Raw genomic sequence first — 18,547 nt, 5'->3', positions numbered from 1 at the left:
TTCCTGTTTCATCAGATATTTATATCTCCGTAATGTTCACCTCTCGCTCACATGTATGCAGAGAGGTGATTCTGAGTGCACCGCAGGCTGTTTCTGAAGCTCCACGTAAGGACGCTCGGCCGCCTCGAGGTCCCTTCAGAGGAGAGGGTCTGTGTTTCGTTACAGCAGAGTTTACTCAGAGCGGAGGAAGCAGCCGAGGGAAATAAAACAGCTCGGAGGTAAACTGTTGTGACAGGCGGACAATCCGATCATCACGAGAGCTGAGAAAACGCTCAGAGGGCCTCTGGTGCACGGCATGCCAGACAGGACAGAGATAATGACTTACCGTTACCTGAAAGTGTAACTGTTCACGGCTCTGTTTCCAGATGTGTAGGACTTTCTTCTCCTACTGAGCTGAAATGATTTCAACCGCTCCTCTTTTCATCTACCTGGGCCTAAATTATTAACGGGGTGAAAATATTTGGACTCAAACGCTGTAACGGCTGCAGAGTGATGCAGCGTGAATGTGCTGGTTTTATCTGACGGGCTCACATTGTGACTCTGAGGGTCTGCAGTTGTTTCTGACTTCATGCTGTGCTGTTCAGCAGCTTTTCAGGAAAAATGTGCTTTACTTGTCAACAAAAGTGCATTAAAGCTAAGAGATAACACTGATAACAATGTTTTTCATATTCATAATTTAAAGAAACAAAGATAAATATATAAAAGATGGATGTAACTTCAGGTCCTGAAATGTTGCGTCAAACCTGTACTCTTTCTTCCCTGATGAGTTTATGGTCTCGGTGGCTCTTTTCAGGTCTGACTGAATAAACCATGAAGTTCATCTTGGAGATGATGGTCTCATCAGAGTCACAGAGGAGCAGGAAGCAGCATCACACACATCATGTCTGCTCTCAGGAAGCTGAGAGGCTAAAAATAGGATTTCATGAGCCAGTGGGTGATGTCACAGTGTTACGTCCGTGTTATCTACACTCGGGACATTAAATAATATTTGGTCACGTAGCCCCGTGTCTCATAACGTCTTCTGACGGTGGCGTCTTGCCACTTTAATCAAAAAATTAGAGACCACAGAAGTCTGTGTTTAGTCCATCTGGACCTTTGTGGGGTTTTTTCTAGCTCTTCAGTTTTGTCTTTACTTGTTGGTTAGATTTAGGCACGAAAAACTACTCGGTGGGATTTGGGTTCAAATTTTAACCCTGTTTACTAAAAAAAAGGCCAAACCAGGAGACACCACAGCTGTGAAGGATGCCCTGTACCCTGCTGTCATCATGTAGAGCTCGAATGATGAAATGATGAAGCCGTGACACAATCAGGACATTCAGCGAGACAGGAACTAACCCCACAGGTGAAAGGGAAAACCTTCAAAATAAAAGAGGAAGTAACAACAGGAGACTGATCTGAGCTGGAGAACACTGCAGGACAAAAACCCAGAAAGACGAGACAGGCGGAGCAACAGATGGTAAAGTCAAACTAAATCCAGACGTGACCCAAACAGGAACTCATCACTGCAATAACCAGAAGATAAAAACAGGACCTGCAAATCAAGGATGGTACAGGAAATAAATCAGCCGAACAATAATCAGATATTCAGAGCAGTGAAGCCAGCAGAAAACACCAAAAATGGACCCTGAATCAAAAACTTCCAAAGTAACTCCAAACTCTGGGACCACGACAGAAGCAGGTTAGAAACCCTCAGAGATGGAAACTGAAGGACATGTTCAGAAAAAGTGTGATGTCGTCTCTGCTGGCTGCTTCAAAGAATCCAGATTTATCAGGACAGCGCTTGTTCAGGTCTCCTGCCTGACCTGCAGGTGAGACCATCACATCTGTTTTTAGACTCATTAACACTCGTTTGTTTCACACGTCACACGCCGGCTTCGGGTGATGTGATGAAGACGAAAAAACTGCAGTGAGATCATCCGTCTGGCAGGATTTGGCCCCTCTCAGACATTTTTTTTTTTTTACTGAAACACTTGTTTCATGAGCAGCTTTTCTCCTCTGCTTTGCGCTGAACACATGGTTTAGATTTGTTTTAAACTTTCAGAAGAAACTGCAGAGCAGCTCGATATCTGCAGCCTAATCCTGTGACCTCTGACCTCCTGGAAACCCTGCGTGATGCAGCTGATGTTTCCTTTCACTCTGCTCTCCCTGCGTTGTCTCTCTCTGGATAACAACCTCGATTTTCCTCCTTAAACGCCTGAAATGCAAATGTGATGTTCCAGTTTCTGTGTCGCTGTGCAGCTGCGGGCGTCAAACCGAGAATCCAGGTCAGCGATGAAGGCAGCCAGACAGGAAGTCATTCGCTTTCTACCTGTGCTGCAGAAAAACCCTCCATCATTGTGTCCTCGATAACGCTGCAGCTTTTCATTTCCCACAGAGACATCCAGAGGGCCGGAGGGAAGAAGTACACGGACTTGTTAACGTGCTGAGCTGCTCAGACCGTCATGTCTTTTCTGTCAGACGAAAGCTCAGACTCGACTGCAGACTGCTCTGAACACTCAGTCGCCAACATTTATTTAACTTTCATGACATCAGCGTGTCACAGCAGGGTTCCTGCAGCATCAGGCGAGCCTGATCGCAGACGTTAAACCACTTGGAATGAGGATCAGATAAAAGATCAAATGTACGGATACCAAAAGTGAAAACTGCAGCATTTACTGGGTGGCTGAAGTACAGATTCAAGTTTACGCTGAAGAACTTTTTGGAGGTTTTAGCATTTAAAAATAGGGCCGCTGGTACGAAAAATGTCCACTGGGGAGACGAAGATTTTCTGACCCTTATCTATCTAAAAAGTGAGTAAGGGCTGAATGTGGGGTTCAGCTCGTAGTACAACGATGATGGTAATGATGAGAGCGTTAAGGAAAATGCAGGACTGAAAGAGGATAAAGAGAGAGAGAGAGCAGCTGATGCAGAGACAGAAACATCCTGACAGCGGCTTTAAACACACTCCGTTTGAATTCAGGCCTTCAGGCGTCGCTGTGGTATTTGAAGGGACTTCTGTGACCTCAGCAGAGCAGCGGCCTGGAAACAGAGAGCAGCAGGGTGCCTTCCAACCAGAAACAGCCTGTGGGGCTCCTCCTGCTGCAGCCACTGATGCGTGAATCCTCTGTGAGACGGCGTCTTCAGGTGCTGCTCGGAGAAGTCACCGCAGAGGAGGTCAGATCTGTCACAGCGGCGGCGTGCGAATGTACTCACAGCGAGTCAAACTCAGACCACACACTACACCAACTGCTTCTTCATAGCTTCCCCCAATCACTGAGCTTGGTGTGTGATCATTAATATTATTCCTCCTCACAGCAGAAAGTGGCTGCTGCCACTAGAACTGCTGAGACTTCACTGTTTAAATAAAACAATAAAAACTCTCCAGTGAAAGCTCTGACACTGCTCCGGTGTTCCTGAATCTTCTACTGCAGTACCTACACCTGCCATCAGCTCCGACCTGCAGAACGTCCCTGCACACGTCCATGTCAAACAGCCATCAGCTGATCACTGTTCCCACCGTGTCCAGGTGTGGTTAGGAAGTCTGGCTGTTCCTGTCAGACGTTCTATTAACGGGAGGTTTGTGCGCAGAAACTCTTTCACACTGAAACACAGGAAACGTTCTCACTTGTTTCAGCAGGAGGAAACTCATGAGGAGACAATTCAGTATGAGTGAGACTTGAACCTCTGACTTCAACATCGAGACATCATCAGCATCTGTCCATTCTCAGCACCATTTTTTACCATCCTAGGTCTCAGTCACAGTTGGCCACCGCCTTACAGCCACCAGCTGATAAGGAAAAACGTGCATGAGGCGTTGCACCATATACAGTGCACCAAAAAGATCTTTGCAGAGACTCTTTAACAGAGTTTAAAACTAAAGTTGAAGAGGTACAAAAGCCACCCAAAAACCACTGTGGTCCAAAATAGTCCAATGAGAAGCTGGGGGACACGAGGATGAATGAGCGGATGCTCTGACAGGACAAAGAGCGAGCCGAGGCTTAAATACGCACACACTGAGGGATGATGGGAATTAGACACAACTGCGAGGATACACGTAATCGAAGAAGTAAAACCAACAGTAGACACACAGGACAGATGCTGCCGAAATAAAACGGGAAACAACTGAAGATGAAACTAAAAAATAATTCAGAAACTACCATGCACGTTTCCCCTCAGAGACGGTGGGTCCCTCAGTTTGTACTGCAGAGGTGATGTCAGAGGTGGTGTTCTCATGGACTTCTCAGAGGAAACAAATCAACAATGTCTGTTTTAGTTCAACTTTATTGTCTTTGAAAATTATTTCATTGATCGTCACACAGTCATGATTAGAAAGGGTTTTTTTTTTAAGAAGGTAAGAACAAAAACGAGCTTCAGAAACAGTTTTATTGTCTCTGTCTGAGGTGTGTAAGACAAACCCAGTGAGGTCAGTAACGCGTTACGCTAATCTGACTACTTTTTTTTCAATAACGAGTAATCTAATGAGGTACTATTTCCAGTCCAGTAATCAGATTAAAGTTACTTATCCATGTTACTGTGTGTTACCATTTTTATCATTATCTTTAGTAAAAAGGTATATTTTTGCTTTCTTCTTGTGTCTCGGGGAGTAACGTCAGTAAAGTAACTAAGTTACTTTTTAAAGGAGTAATCAGTAATCAGATTACTTTTTCAAGGTAACTATGGCATGTCTGGACAAACCCAACAACAGCCAATCAAATTTAGCCTGGAGTTCATGCTGAGCAGAGGACGATGGAGGAGGGAGCGTGTCTGATCTGGATCAGTTCTTGTAGGATTTGAATAATGAAGGGATTTAATTTTCACTCCATCAGTGTGATGTTGACACCCTGCCAGGCAGGCAGCCAATTTTCAACTCTGAATGCGATAACTTAAGAATGAGGTCACCTAGGATGACTTAGTTCTTACCATAATAATGCCATCACAGAATGTGACAGTATTCACTCAGTGTTTCATATTTATTATGATTTTAGCATTACTTAGTGCTGGGTCTTACTTAGGCATTTGCTTTTGAATTGAATAAAGATGGTGAATAAAGTCACTGAGGCTCATGTCCGCCCCATGAAGATCTACTGAGACCTGTAATTACGGTACCAGTCAACAGTCTGGACACACTTCTGTGTTATAGAACTTCTGATTCGTGCCATCTAAAGATACTGCTGGCAGCAATATCAGTTTTTTTAATGAAAACGTAATCTTTGCAGAGAATCAGTCAAACCTGCAGAAGCAGAAACCCCCGTGTGCCTGTAGAGTTACACCGGGGGAAATTTTCAGAACATGAAGTCCAGAAATGATCTGCAGCTGCTGTCATCCAAGTAAAACCGCAGAGGAAGACGTCTGCTTCCACCTCCTCTGAATATTTTACCTACATCTTCCAGCAGAGCTGCACCCTGAAGGCTCCTGACTTATTAAAGTGTCTGCAGATAAAGTCAACAGCCGAGGAGGTTCCAGTGTTTCAGTCCTCCAGCTTATTTCCACAAAGGTCAGAGGTGCAGCTGCTGATGGACGGCTTCATGAATCTAGTACAGTGAAGGAACAGCAGACCCGGCTGCACGTGCTCTTTAAATGGAGATGGCAGACGGTTATAATCAGATATTAAACCGGCTGCATTTTAATGTTTTTTTATTATTGTTAGGATAATTTTTTGAGTTTTCCTCCATGTTTTGTAACTGTCCTGCACAGTCCATGTCTTTATTTTAGTCATTTCCTGTTTTATTTTGGGAGCGGGATTAATATTCACAGTAAATAAATTTTTTTTAAAATAAAGTTGTAAATTAATGAGAAAAACGCACAATTTTCCAAGAAAAACTCACAGATTTACATGAAAACCAGAACATGCTGCTCTCCCAGCCGTCAGACTCATACGTGGCATACAGAACATACAGCGGGACGGTCCGTGTGCGTCGGTGCTGATGTGCACACGGTTTGCAGTGGGCTCAGTTTTTCTGGAAGTTTCTCTGAACGTCGAACTCGTCGTCCTGCAGCAGAAGATTTGCACTTCACGCAGAGGCTCTTTGGGTCCTGGTAGGACTGTCCAGCACGTCCAATCAGAGGCTCTGCAGCCACATTTGCTGGAGTCATCCTGTGTGTGTTTGTTAGAGGGGTCAGAGGTCACCGGGGTGGGGCTGTTTCGTTCTTGCTGCAGGTCTCGTTCTCTCGGTTCTACCACCACAGTTCCTCTCCGCCACTGCTCCGGGTGCTCGCCCTCTCTCGGCCGTGCAGCCTCATCATCTCCAGCACGCTCCGGGCATAGGCGTCCCTCAGGTTCATGCCCGGCCCCGCCTCCCCCACCGAACCACGGGTCAGCCTCTTCAGCATCTCGCCGTGCCTCATCGCTGCCTCCTTCATCTTCAGGGTGAAGTAGCAGGCAGAGAAACGGTCGTTGATGATGGCGATGGGGAGTGCCAGGATGAGGATCCCAGACAGGATGCAGAGGAAGGCCAGCACCTTCCCCACCGCCGAGTCGGGCCGAACGTCCCCGTAGCCTACTGTGGTCATAGACGTGGTTGCCCACCACCAGGCAGCGGGAACGCTGGTGAAGGTGGTGGAAGGAAGGTCGTGCTCCAGGGCGAAAACTGCAGTGGCGAAGATGGAAATGCCAACACCGAGGAAGAGGAGCAGGAGGCCGACCTCCTCGTAGCACTGAGCGATAGTCATACCCAGAGACTTCAAACCTGGAAGGAACAAAAGACAGATGAAGGTCAGAAACCCACACAGAAGGTTCACAGAAGATGGACGCAACCACCATTATGTCACTCTGCATTTTGAATCTTCCGTGTTAGCATTTCTCCTGCCTCCATGTTGGTTTTTGGTTCAGGAAGTGACCATATTTGGATGAGCTGATGCTAGCTAGCCTGGTTATCAGTCTGCATACACAGTCTGTGACAATGGGACAGATACCGGCTAATGAGTGCTGAGTAAGATCCAAATAAAATCCTTGAATTAGAGAACAGAGAGCTCAGTCAGTGAGGTTTCCTGCACTGTATTCGTGTCAGTGGCACAGTGGGTAGGCACTTGCCTTACAGCCGGAAGGTTGCAGGTTTGAGCCCCTGTCCCTGCGCCGGGCAAAACACTTGCCTAACGGTAGCGCCGGTCTCTGGCTGCATGACCGCAGATACTCGTCTCTGGATGAGTGATCTGGAATGATCATTTCGTTGTGCGCCTTGTGTGCACAATGAGTTGACTCTAATCTGATGGTGCTGCTATCAAAACCTCTGACAGGAGGGGACTTCTTCCTGATCCGCACACACATTTTATATTTAAGTCAAATAAAATAAATAAAAACAAGATGAAACCGGGAGAACCAAACAGCATGTGCGCTGCTCGGGGTTCAGTCCATCATGTTTCTGCAGTCTCACGCTGAGCAGCAGGAAAACGCTCTTTCTAAAATCATCATGATTTCAGAGAACAGCTGATGCATGTCCACGTTCAGTCTGAGCGTCTTATTTTAGCTCAAACTGTGAGAATAATTTTGTCGTCCCTTCGTTTTGTTTTCGTGTCCTCGTCTCTCAGAGCGTGAGGACTCGAGCTGAAAATAACGAGCGGCTGAGAGAGGGAAATTATAAATACACCCGCCGCAGAGCTGGCGTTCACCTCACAACTACTCGTTGTGTATGTGTGTGTTCTCCTCTGGGAGGAAGGAGAAAATGAGCTGCTGACATTAAGGACGACCTGATGAGCTCGTCAGGAGGTCTCTGTGGGTTCAGATCCTCTGCAGAGGAAGGTTTGAGGGGCTGGGAATAAATAAACATTTCTGGAAATCTCTGTGTTTAATCCAACATGTTAATGTTGTTCATTGATGCCAGGCTGGAGATCATCTGTCAGGGTTTGGTCTGAGTTTGGGATTTTATTTGGAGTTTCCTGTTTCAGGGAAGTCTGTATTTTTTTGGATTTCTGTTTTGATTTCGTCTGTTTCCTCACGAGTGTTTTTGTGTTTAAGTCGGCTCAATAAAATGCTTCAGCTGTTGGTTATGACACTTTGATTCACTGAGTTTTCCCAGCAGATGTTTAAGTGCAGAAAGATTAATGTGGCATTTTGAAAAATGACAGCAGTTGGTGTGTTCCTGCTGCATTAATCACATTCGTCCCGCTTGCTAAGTTTAACTACTGCCAAACAATCACCAGGCTCTGCAGCTGAGAAACAAACATGGGTCGAATTTCCTGAACTGGGAACTCATTCGGTCAATTTTGTGTCTTCATGTGCACGATGAAGATGTTTTATTGCACTGTTTAAACATGATGGTGACAGCTGCTTCCAGTTTCTGATGGTCACTCTGCATGGAGAGCAATCAGGTGCTAGAACGGCAAGATCTGCTGCACATGAATTTGTTCAATAACCAAAACTTTCTTATGATTAACCAGATACATTTACTCTCATCCAGTTTTCTTTGCTGCAACATCAAAACCACTTGTGTCCCAAACTGTTCAGAGTTTCACATTTATTTTTTCTCCACTCAGTGGTCTCACTCAGTCAGTGCAGGATCTTCGTCATCCAGGTCACTGAGGTCCTGAGCGGGTGAATTGAAGGCAGTTGGATTATGGGGTGGGGTAATGGCACTCAGGAAGCGGGGACATGAGGGGACAGTCCTATAAGGGGTGAGATAACTGAGACTCTCCATCAGGCGTTAGAGCTAAAAAAAAATGGATGAGAAATCAAACATCTTCAAGAACCAATAAAAGAAGTCGAGCCGCCTTCATTTCAAGCGCTCAAGGCTCACTGGTGAATTTCAGGAGGAGACGAAGGTTTGGGTTGAAGTGCGCCTCTTTATGACAGTAACCTTTGACACTGCAGGACGGGTTAGGGTTAACCCTAATGAAGTGAGAAGGAAACAGGCTCCAAACAGCATCAGTGACGGTGAAACTGTTCATCCAGCTGACTGCTGTTATAATTACAGATTACATTTGTAACCTCTTTTTCTCTTGTTTTCACATCCGAACTTCAATCTTTGCCTTTCTCTGTGTTATTATTTAAATAATTTCCCTGCGGAGATTATTAAACTTTTCTTTCTCCTTCTCCATGTTTCTTTTTATTATTCATAAGGAGAGTCCAGGGATCATCATCCTCCCCAAAATCACTGAGATCAAAGCGCTCGTACGTCACTGCCTGACACACTCATGTTCGTATAATCATACTCTCTCTCTCCTCCCTCTGTCTGCTGAGGGGAGTCGCCAAAATCTGAATCTATATATTTTTTCTCTTTGTTGCCCTCAGAGAACCTGCTGGCTGTAATCTCACAGCAGCAGCTTCTCTCTGACAAGATTTTCCTTTCTTCTTCTCTCCCTGGATGTTCGCATCATGTTTTAAATCCCCTGACAGGTCAGGAACATGTGGAGAAAAAATGAATGAAAGATTCAGTCGACAGACTTCAGCTGGTCAGAGAGGGCGGACATCACCTCAGGGGTTCATCACATCCACCGACATGTATTATTAAAACTGCCCTATTTCATCCTTTAGGAGAACAAAGAGTCTGACTTCATATGTGCTTCATGTTTTAGAGCACAGGTGTCAAACTCAAGGCCTGCGGGCTGGATATGGCCCCCAAGATAATTATATTTGGCCCACAAAATAATTTCACATGGCTGTGATTAATGGCCTGCCGATAAATAGCGCTCCCACCACTTATACTACAAATCCCATTACGCACTGCAACAGCTGCTGTGCAGGCACTAACTTTCCTGTGTTTCCAATTACACATTGATCAGTGGTCAGTGGATAAAATCATCGGTCAGTACTTTTTACAGCGACATTTAAGCTAGCCTGGTGAGCTATCAGTGCATCACTGCGTCACAGCAAAGTCCTGAAGACCGAACACGTCAGTGGCACTGTAACACAGACAGTGAACATATTTTATACTCATATTTTATTAAAGCTTCTTTAGCCTAAAAAAAAAAAAATCAGAATGAACAGATTCCTGCTTTTAAGCAGTTTTTACCTGTCGAGTGCCGGCCCAACTTCAGCATGCGGAGGGACCTCAGGAGGCGAAGGACCTGCACCACACGGCCCATGTTCTCCAGCTCAGTAGATCCTCCATGGAGGTTCTCCACCACCAGCGTCACATAGAACGGGAGGATGGCCAGCAGGTCAATCACGTTGGGAATACGCCGACAGAATCGACACTTATCCCTGACGCAAAGAAACCGAAGCGCCAACTCGAATGTGAACCACACGACGCATACGTATTCCAGGACATCAAAGAGCAGTGGTGCACTGATGCCAAGGCCACCCACTCCAAAGTCCTCCCCCAAGTCCAGCGAGATAAGCACCATGTTGATGACTGACAACACCACGAAAAACATCGAGAACGAGCCAAAGGTCCGAGCAACACGTGATGACTCGGGTTTCTCGAGGACATCCCAGAGGCGGCGGCGGAGAGCCGGGCACGCGGCACCCACAAAATTCTCGTCACCATCATCGCCATCAAGTTCTCGCTGGACTTCGAGGCCTTCCTTCTGCTCCTTGCGGCGATAGTAGCGCTCACGGCAGCAGGGGTTGATGCGAAGCTCATCGATGCCCCAGTACTCGATCTCCTGCAGGAAAGAGATCTCACATAGCTCCTCCATGACGTGCAGGTGGCCCGTCCGGTAGTAGTTCATCACATACCTGTTGACAAACACAAAGACACGGGTAGGAACAGTCCGTACAACTCTGACTGAAGAAACAGCCCAAACAGAGTCTGGTTCAGGGCAGTCTATGGTGACCAGTCTGTACAAAGACACCAAAGAAGCCCTACGAGGTCTCAGAGTGTTCAGGCTGAACAGGTGTGCGATCATTTCCATGTTTCCAGTCCCAATAATCCGACATCGTTTTCATGCTCTGATTGGACGGCCGAGTGAAGAAAAGGAGCTGAACATCGTCCTCAGTTTGATGTGTCTGGCGCAACACAGCATGGTTATGCTGCTGGACAGGACAGGTTTACAAAAAGGGCACAAATGGGTTTATTTTCACATGATTGATCATCTCAAGCACCATCAGTTTTTTACATCTTTCTCTTTAAGCTGCAGTCACAGTCTGAGCGGCGCCTGATGAAGTCACGAGGTTTGCTGCATCACCATCAGTGTGTCAGCAGGGCTCATGCGAAGCTGCTATCTGATCACACAGACAATAGAAGCTAATTTACTTCAGGCCGAACCCATCACCTGCTGCTCTTCATCTGGATCCCACTGAGCATACTCGCTCTCCGGTTCTTCACACTTACGATGAATCTATACTGAGGTCATCTTCACCTGAACACAGAGCAGTCAGCTGAGTGTTTCCTGCCTTTAACAGAAAGCCTTTGGTGAGGCTGCAAAGCTCATCACTCCTCCTGCTGCTGTCTCAGGATTTCTGAAGACTTCTGTTCTTTAAACTGTTTCCTTCTGCAGGACAGACGACTTACCAGAGGCTGAAAAAAGGTGAAACACTATGTAATAAAGCTCAGATGATTCCCCATCATTTACTGTGGAATTCTTTTGAATTTTCATTTCAAACCAAACTAAAAAAACAAGCAATAATTAAATGTTTTTAAAAATGAGGGCAAAATAAACATAATTAAAGCCGCAAGCGGCGATGAGCGGGCCCTCGCACCCGGCGCGCGTCGACCCCTGGCGCGCTCCAGCCAAGCCGCGCGTCGACCCGTGGCACGCTCCAGCCGAACCGCGCTCGGAGGTTCTCGCAGACGAGAGAGTAGCTGGCTCACCCGGCTGCTGACGGCTCAGCAGGCTAGCCGTACTTCGCGTCGATCGTCTCCCGCTTCCACTAGGTGGCGTCGGTGAGTGCCCACTAATTAATATGTCACAATGCTCTATGTAATGCCTGCAGCCATCAATGAAACTGTAATGACCATAGGATGATGAGTATCAGTGTCCTACTGATTTCCTGTTGCCACTAGGTGGCGTTATGAGTGTGAAACAAAGCTGATAGAGGGGTGTGTCCAGTCTCCCTTACCCTCCCATTAAGCCTGTGAAGTTTGAGGCACATCGGACAATGTATGTCAGAGATGTAACAATTTGGTGCACTGTGGTATATGAGTGAAATCCCACATTTAGAGGGTTGCTACGGCAACACCGTTCAATATTCTACAAAACCATGAATATCTTTTGATGGGCTACTTGTGTAGATGATCTGGAGCCATTTTGGTGTGACTGGATGAAAAGCTGTAGTAGAAGATGATTCAAATAGCAGGCCTGAAAATAGAGAAATGCTGCAAAAATGAAACCTTAATTAGAACATGTCAGGCTTCCTGTTGGATTTCGGCTATCGGTCCAAGAGACTTTTTTGTACGTCTTAGGATGTTACTTCAGCATGCACGATTTCAGGTACACAGACCAAGCACTGCCCTGGGGCTGATGTTTAGAACCTATCTGGGCCTGAAATGGAAAAAAAGTCCAAATTCAGAGGGTTGCTACGGCAACACCGTTCAATATTCTACAAAATCATGAATATCTTTTGATGGGCTACTTGTGTGGATGATCTGGAGCCATTTTGGTCTCACTGGGTCAAATGCCCTAGGAGGAGTTGAGGCAAAAAGGCCTGGAAAAGGCGAAAAATGCTGCAAAAATGACACTTTAAAGTGAACGTGGCTGACTTCCTGTTGTGTTTCGGCTATCGGTCCAAGAGACTTTTTTGTAGATGTTAGCATTTTACATCAGCAGGCACATTTTCAGGTACATAGAGAAAGCACAGCCCAGGGGCTGATGTTTAGAATCTCTGTGAATTTGAAATTGAAAAAAGTCCAAATTCAGAGGGTTGCCATGGCAACACCGTTCAATATTCTACAAAACCCTGAATAACTTTTGATGGGCTACTTGTGTAGATGATCTGGAGCCAATTTGGTGTCACTGGGTGAAATGCCCTAGGACAAGTTCGTTCAAATAGCAGGCGTGGAAATCGCAAAAATTGACACCTTCAATTGAAGATGGCCGACTTCCTGTAGGGTTTGGGGTATGGGTCCAAGAGACTTTTTTGTACGTCTTAGTATGTTACACGAGCATGTACATTTTCATACATGTGGAGAAAACGTAGCTCCGGGGCTACTCAAAAAACTTGCTATTTTAAGATATTCCGAGCTGCCACTAGGCGGCGCTCTAACGTTTATGGACTTTATGCATATGAGTGTGTTCAGGGCAGCATGCTTATCACACCACTGAAGTTTGAGCCAGATTGGGCAAGTTGGCTTTGAGTTACAGCCATTTTTGTGTTCATGGCGAATCATCGAACTTTGCCGTCCCATAAGGGTCACGCCCTTTTGTCAAAAACTCACAGTTTTGAAAACACAGTAAGTCCAACTTCTTAAGGCTTTCCAGGTGAAATTTGAGATGGTTCTGCTAAACCACCTTGGAGCTGGACCTCCAAGTGTAAAATATGACATTTCCTGTTCCCACTAGGTGGCGCTGCGACTGATATTAAATATTGTCATATGTATGTGTTCAGGGGGGCACCCTCATCCTACTGGAGAAGTTTGATGCACATTGGATCATGTAGGTATGAATGAGAGGCAATCAAATTTTCATGGCGAATGATCAAAGGTCAAAGGGGCATAAGGACCCCTCCCCCTTGGCAAAAACTCACCATTTTCGAGATTTAGATTCCCCTGGGGGTGTAGGTTAGACAAACCAAATATGAAGATGATAACGTCTAAAACCTCTGAGTTATTAGAGAAAGTGTGAGGGCTGCAAATCGCCAAATTTGCATAATTAATTCAAAATGGCGGACTTCCTGTTGGGTTTAGGGCATGGCTCCAAGAGGATTTTTTGTGCGCCTGGACATGATATACATGTGTATGAAGTTTCATTCATGTACGTGAAACACAGCGGTGGGGCTCCAGTTTAGGGGGCGCTAGCGAGCCATTTGGGCGCGCCCTTGCCCGAGCCCATTAAAATACTTAAATTTTCACCAGGTGTGATGCATGTGCAAAGTTTCATGAGTTTTTGAATATGATAAAGCCCCCAAAAAGCCAATTCATTTGCCTGAATAATAATAAAAATAAAAAAAATAATAATAAAAATAATAAACGAAGCAATTACAATAGGGCCTTCGCACAGTTCGTGCTCGGGCCCTAAAAAGTGATGCTTCCAGATAAGTGGAAGAAAATGGATGAATGGAAAATAATTTTAAACATTTATTTTTTATTTTTAACTGCCATCTGTGGCTACAGCATGTCCAACAAGTACAGGCAGTACATCTCACAAGTACTGGCTCCCAGCAGGCTTCCAGGTGTCGGCCAATCAGGAGTAAGTGGGTGTCTATTGAAGGCAAGGAGCTGTTTAAGATAAATAATAATAACAAGTTTTAAGTTTCATGCAAAGCTACTCCAGGCCAAGAATTAAAACATAGACTTGGAACTGAGCAGAATACGCCCACTTTAGAGTCCAAGCAGAGTTCAGTCTGCTCAGACGAGGCTTCGTAAGAAATATTTTTAACACGTCACTTCAGTGAAGAGAAAAAGCACCACCTACTGGAAGGTCTGGGAGTTCCTGTCAAAGAAGAACTCGTTTTCCAGCAAGTCTGCGTCATCACAGAGCTCCAGTGCCGAGTCTGGGCTGCAGCAGGCCAGTTTCCCCAGCCGGGTCTCCGGGTATGACGCCAGCAGCTCCTGCGACAGCACGTAGCGACTCCCGCCGACATTAATGATGAAGAAGTTGAGTGGGTCTCTGATGCAGGACATCATCGTCTCGCTGAGGAAAACGCTCGACTCCAAAGAGACCAGAGAGGAGGTGTCACTGCTGACCTCTGACCCCGGACCAGCCATCAAGCTGGAGGGGAAGCTCATGGTGGAGGCGGAGCTGGAGGAGCAGACAAGGGGTGAAAAGATAGAGTACTGTTTTTGACCAGTAGGGGGCACAGTGATATGTTGTGTGTATGTAAACTTGTTCTGCCTACAGTGACCCAGCTGCTGCTTTTCCGTTTAAAACCTCAACATAATGTGCTTATTGGTGGAATCATCTCCTGTCAGGAAGCAGCAACATGTTTAGAAATACTGTAAAGAAATGCATAAATAAATATGAGTGACTTTAATCCAACTTCTGGAATATCAGGACGGGTCAAAAAAAAAAAAAAAAAGCACCGAAAGCTGCAGTTCCTCTGTTGTCCAGTAGAGGCTCCAGCAGTGAGTCGGTCCCCATAGACTTCCATGTTAAAACTTTCCAGCAGAAATAAACATGTGGTACAGGTGCCTGTTACAGAAAATGCTTTGGTCTCTGTAGTTACATTTTCCTTTCATAACAGCTGATTAGACTTTTGTTACAATGAACAGGGAGGAGGAGAAACGGGAAGAAGAAATGTCACTATATGCAGATGATACACTTATCTCTTGGAGTGAAGGGAGACAGTTTAGCTGTGCCTCATAAGGCTCATATTAGCAGTTTACAGTTTGCATTATAATGCATGGCCTGCATGCATTCTGCCTTAAACCTCATAGTTTAAACAGTTCAAACACTAAAGATGCCACAAAAACAGCTCAGTGGTTCTCGACATTGTTATGGTCGTGTTATAGACATGATTCTTTTTCATATAAAATGATTATGCTTGCTTTAATGTGCATACTGAAAACACAGCATGAGGTTAGAGAATCAGTGTGTGCTCCAAATACAACCTCTGAAAGAGGTTTTCTTAGAGCGCAGCATGAATGAATCCAAGAGAATAAGAAACAGACTGAAGGAGACGAGCAGAGAGGTGAAGCCTGTGCTCTGCTTGTAGCAGATGTGTGCTCTATTTAAATATTTCAGCAAGCACTTGATTAATGGATGTGATGAGACACTTCCTGCCATCCTGTCCTTTTGTTAGGTGTCTCTAACTTTGCCGTTCTTATTTTGAATTTTCCATGAGGAGAGACCGAGATGCTGTCCACCACCTGAAAGCTCTGCTGGTCTGTGATGCAAAAAAGAATCTGACATTATCTACCCAGAGCAGCGGCAATCAGCAGGTAACGAACAGGTGGAACAGCACAAGCGCAGCTTGTTACCTGTAATCTGACAAACTTAACGTGAGTGCAGGTTTTAGGTTTTGAGCACTCGTCACAGCACCACACGAGTTATTATAATAGCTGTGCCGTCTCAGAGATTTCACCTCCAGTAAAATTAGACCGGGGACCTCCCCATCCCATAAAGCTGACTCCAGGACCGAAGCTCAGAGAAACCGAATCAGCTGGACTTCAAGCAGATTTACATTCTTCTGCTCCAGGATGCGACTCCTCCACACGAACCTCTCCACCTGCAGCGAGCAGCATGAATAATTAAGCCCAGAACCAATTCACAGGCTGGATTCATACTTTTCAAAGTAATCCTGGTCACAACCTATTTTTAAAGGTGTGAACTGAAGGAGGAGACACTTCCTCCTTCTTTGGTGCCCACAGCGCAGAGTGTGAAGGCATCTGAATCGCTCTTAAATTTATTGTTCCAAACACGTCTGACCGGCTGTGAAATCCTCTGAACACCCACAGACCTCAGTCATGTGACCCCACGCCTCCTGTTTACTGAGGAAGGTAAATGGAGTTTTATTAACCTGCCTCACACTAGATCAGCCCATGAGTGTTTTATTTGACTATTAAAGGATAGTTAATGGTAGAAAAGTTTTCCTGATATATGTGGAAATGTTTTTCCTGCAGATTGACTGCAAACACAGTGACCCTGCTTCATTTAAACGAGTGCTTTTAGCTTCATGTTTACTAGTTTTTAGGACTCCATATATGGAGGCTTGAAGGTTACATGGTTATATGAAGTACATTTAGCTTACAGTTAGAGTTCCTTTACTATGCCAGTAACTCAGCCCTCTAAAGAGTTCACAGGAAGCTCAAACTGATGTTTCATGGAAAAGCTCCCAATTGGAAGATGATGATAAACCATCAGTTACCTTTCAGCACCTTTAATGAGTCGATTTCCAACACATTTAAAACCTTTTTTACACATTTGAGAGTTTGGAAGGAATTCAGACCTAAGTGGAAAACAGAAGGAACCAGAAATGATGCAAGGATTTAATGTGCAAAAACATCCAGCGTGTGCGAAAACCTGCGTGTGCGCAGACTGCGACATGAACGCGAGGCTCTCACAGCTGACAGGTTTCTGTCTGTCAGCCTCTGCTTTCATCTGTCTGGTCAGACTCATGTTTTCAGCAGAAGCTTTTCACAGGATGGTGATGATGATGGTCAAACCAGCAGCAGAGCGTGGATTATTTTCCTCAGGGACTCCACAGGAAATACAAACAGACCTCAGCTCACATTTCCCCTCAAATGAAAGAAGTGGTTAAATTAAACCTAAAGCAGTAGATCACAAAGATCCAAAGTCAGCAACAACAATCAAAACTCCTCTTTTTCTTTCTTCTGTTCCTTATTTTTGAATGTGAAGGACTTTAGCTTGTAGTACTTAAAGGTTTGACTAATAAAAGCCTCTTAATGAGATGAGGGACAGTTTGAATGTTTCAGACAATTATTTAATCTCAGTTTAATAATTTAAGGAACGACTTGATGACTGTTTGATTTATATTATTTTACATAAAAAGAACGAAATGTTCATGGAGTTCTGTTTACAGACACAGACTTTCTGCACTGAGCTCCACAAACAGCTCCTAAAACCACATGCAGAGAAATCACAGGTCTCTGGTTTTCACATTAACTGAGAGCTGCTTCAGTAAGAATCAGCTGAACTCACCCGTCTGACGGACTCACCTGCTATAAATGAAAAGATAATAACTCCACGTTTCCTCACATGCTGACAGAGGAGTGTTTGGTGGGTGTGTGAGATTATTAAGTCCCGGTGGTTTCAGGGATCCAGCAGTGAAGCTGAGGCGGTCGGAGTAGAGGTCTGAGGCAGGAGGACCTGGTGCTCCCTCCAGCTCTGCTCGCTGTGATTCGCGGTGCGGTTTTAAAACAGAGGCTGGATGTATGGAGGGTGGTTAGTGACACTTGGAGGTATGAGGTGGAAAACAAGCAACAACCTCAGAGGCTTTGTTTCCTCTGGTGTCCCCGCGGGCTGGCTGCACTTTAGCTGCACTGCAAATATGTAAGAGAGCCATATCATGAAGTTAGGAATTAAACAGAGAACACCTTTTTTTTGTAGGAACCTCAGGTAGCTTCAGTCTGAGCAGCTAGATGGCCATCATGAGAGCACAGACCCTGCTGTTCAAACACCAACGCTGCACCCTCTCTAACATGGGGGGGGGGGGGGGGGGGGGGGGGGGGCACTGTAAAAAAAAAAAAATCCATAATTATACAGTACCATGCACTGTGTAAATGTGAAGGAACTTTCCAAATGAATTATTTACAGATGTTTTTCCATATTTCTTACATGCTGCAATGCATTGTGGGAGCAGGAACCCCCAAAGGGAGGGAAAGTCAGAGGGAGGGCGGCCATGACAGTGATGTGCTCCATTTGGGCTGTTTCTCAATATTCAAGTACTCAAATTTGTACTTGCTAGTACGTACTTGAAAAGTTCGTACTTTCCAAGTATGGGAGGACACAGCGTCATCATTTTTCACTTGGACACCAGCGCACTTGATGACATCACAGCTCAGCTCAACTCCAGTGTTTTTACCACCTTCCAGCTTAAATGTACTGTGATAAATACTTAAAATGGAAACTGCCCATG

The 18,547-nt window shown here is 45.3% G+C and overlaps 1 protein-coding gene across 1 annotated transcript; it reads right to left on the bottom strand.

Annotated features, from left to right (window-relative positions):
- Nucleotides 1–4,297: 4,297 nt before the first annotated feature.
- kcnv1 (potassium voltage-gated channel modifier subfamily V member 1) lies at nucleotides 4,298–17,758 on the bottom strand. The gene is made up of 4 exons (XM_030750348.1): nucleotides 17,628–17,758; nucleotides 14,425–14,751; nucleotides 9,924–10,591; nucleotides 4,298–6,665 (listed from the first exon to the last, which is right to left on the bottom strand). The coding sequence occupies exons 2-4, from the start codon at nucleotides 14,736–14,738 to the stop codon at nucleotides 6,154–6,156; spliced, it is 1,494 nt and encodes a 497-aa protein (XP_030606208.1). The 5' UTR covers nucleotides 14,739–14,751; nucleotides 17,628–17,758; the 3' UTR covers nucleotides 4,298–6,153.
- Nucleotides 17,759–18,547: the final 789 nt, after the last annotated feature.

Source organism: Archocentrus centrarchus, chromosome 16 (assembly GCF_007364275.1).
Source record: "Archocentrus centrarchus isolate MPI-CPG fArcCen1 chromosome 16, fArcCen1, whole genome shotgun sequence".
NCBI classification, from domain to species: Eukaryota; Metazoa; Chordata; class Actinopteri; order Cichliformes; family Cichlidae; genus Archocentrus; species Archocentrus centrarchus.
Note: the sequence above shows the minus strand (reverse complement) of the source record. Positions and strands in the feature narration are given on the sequence as shown.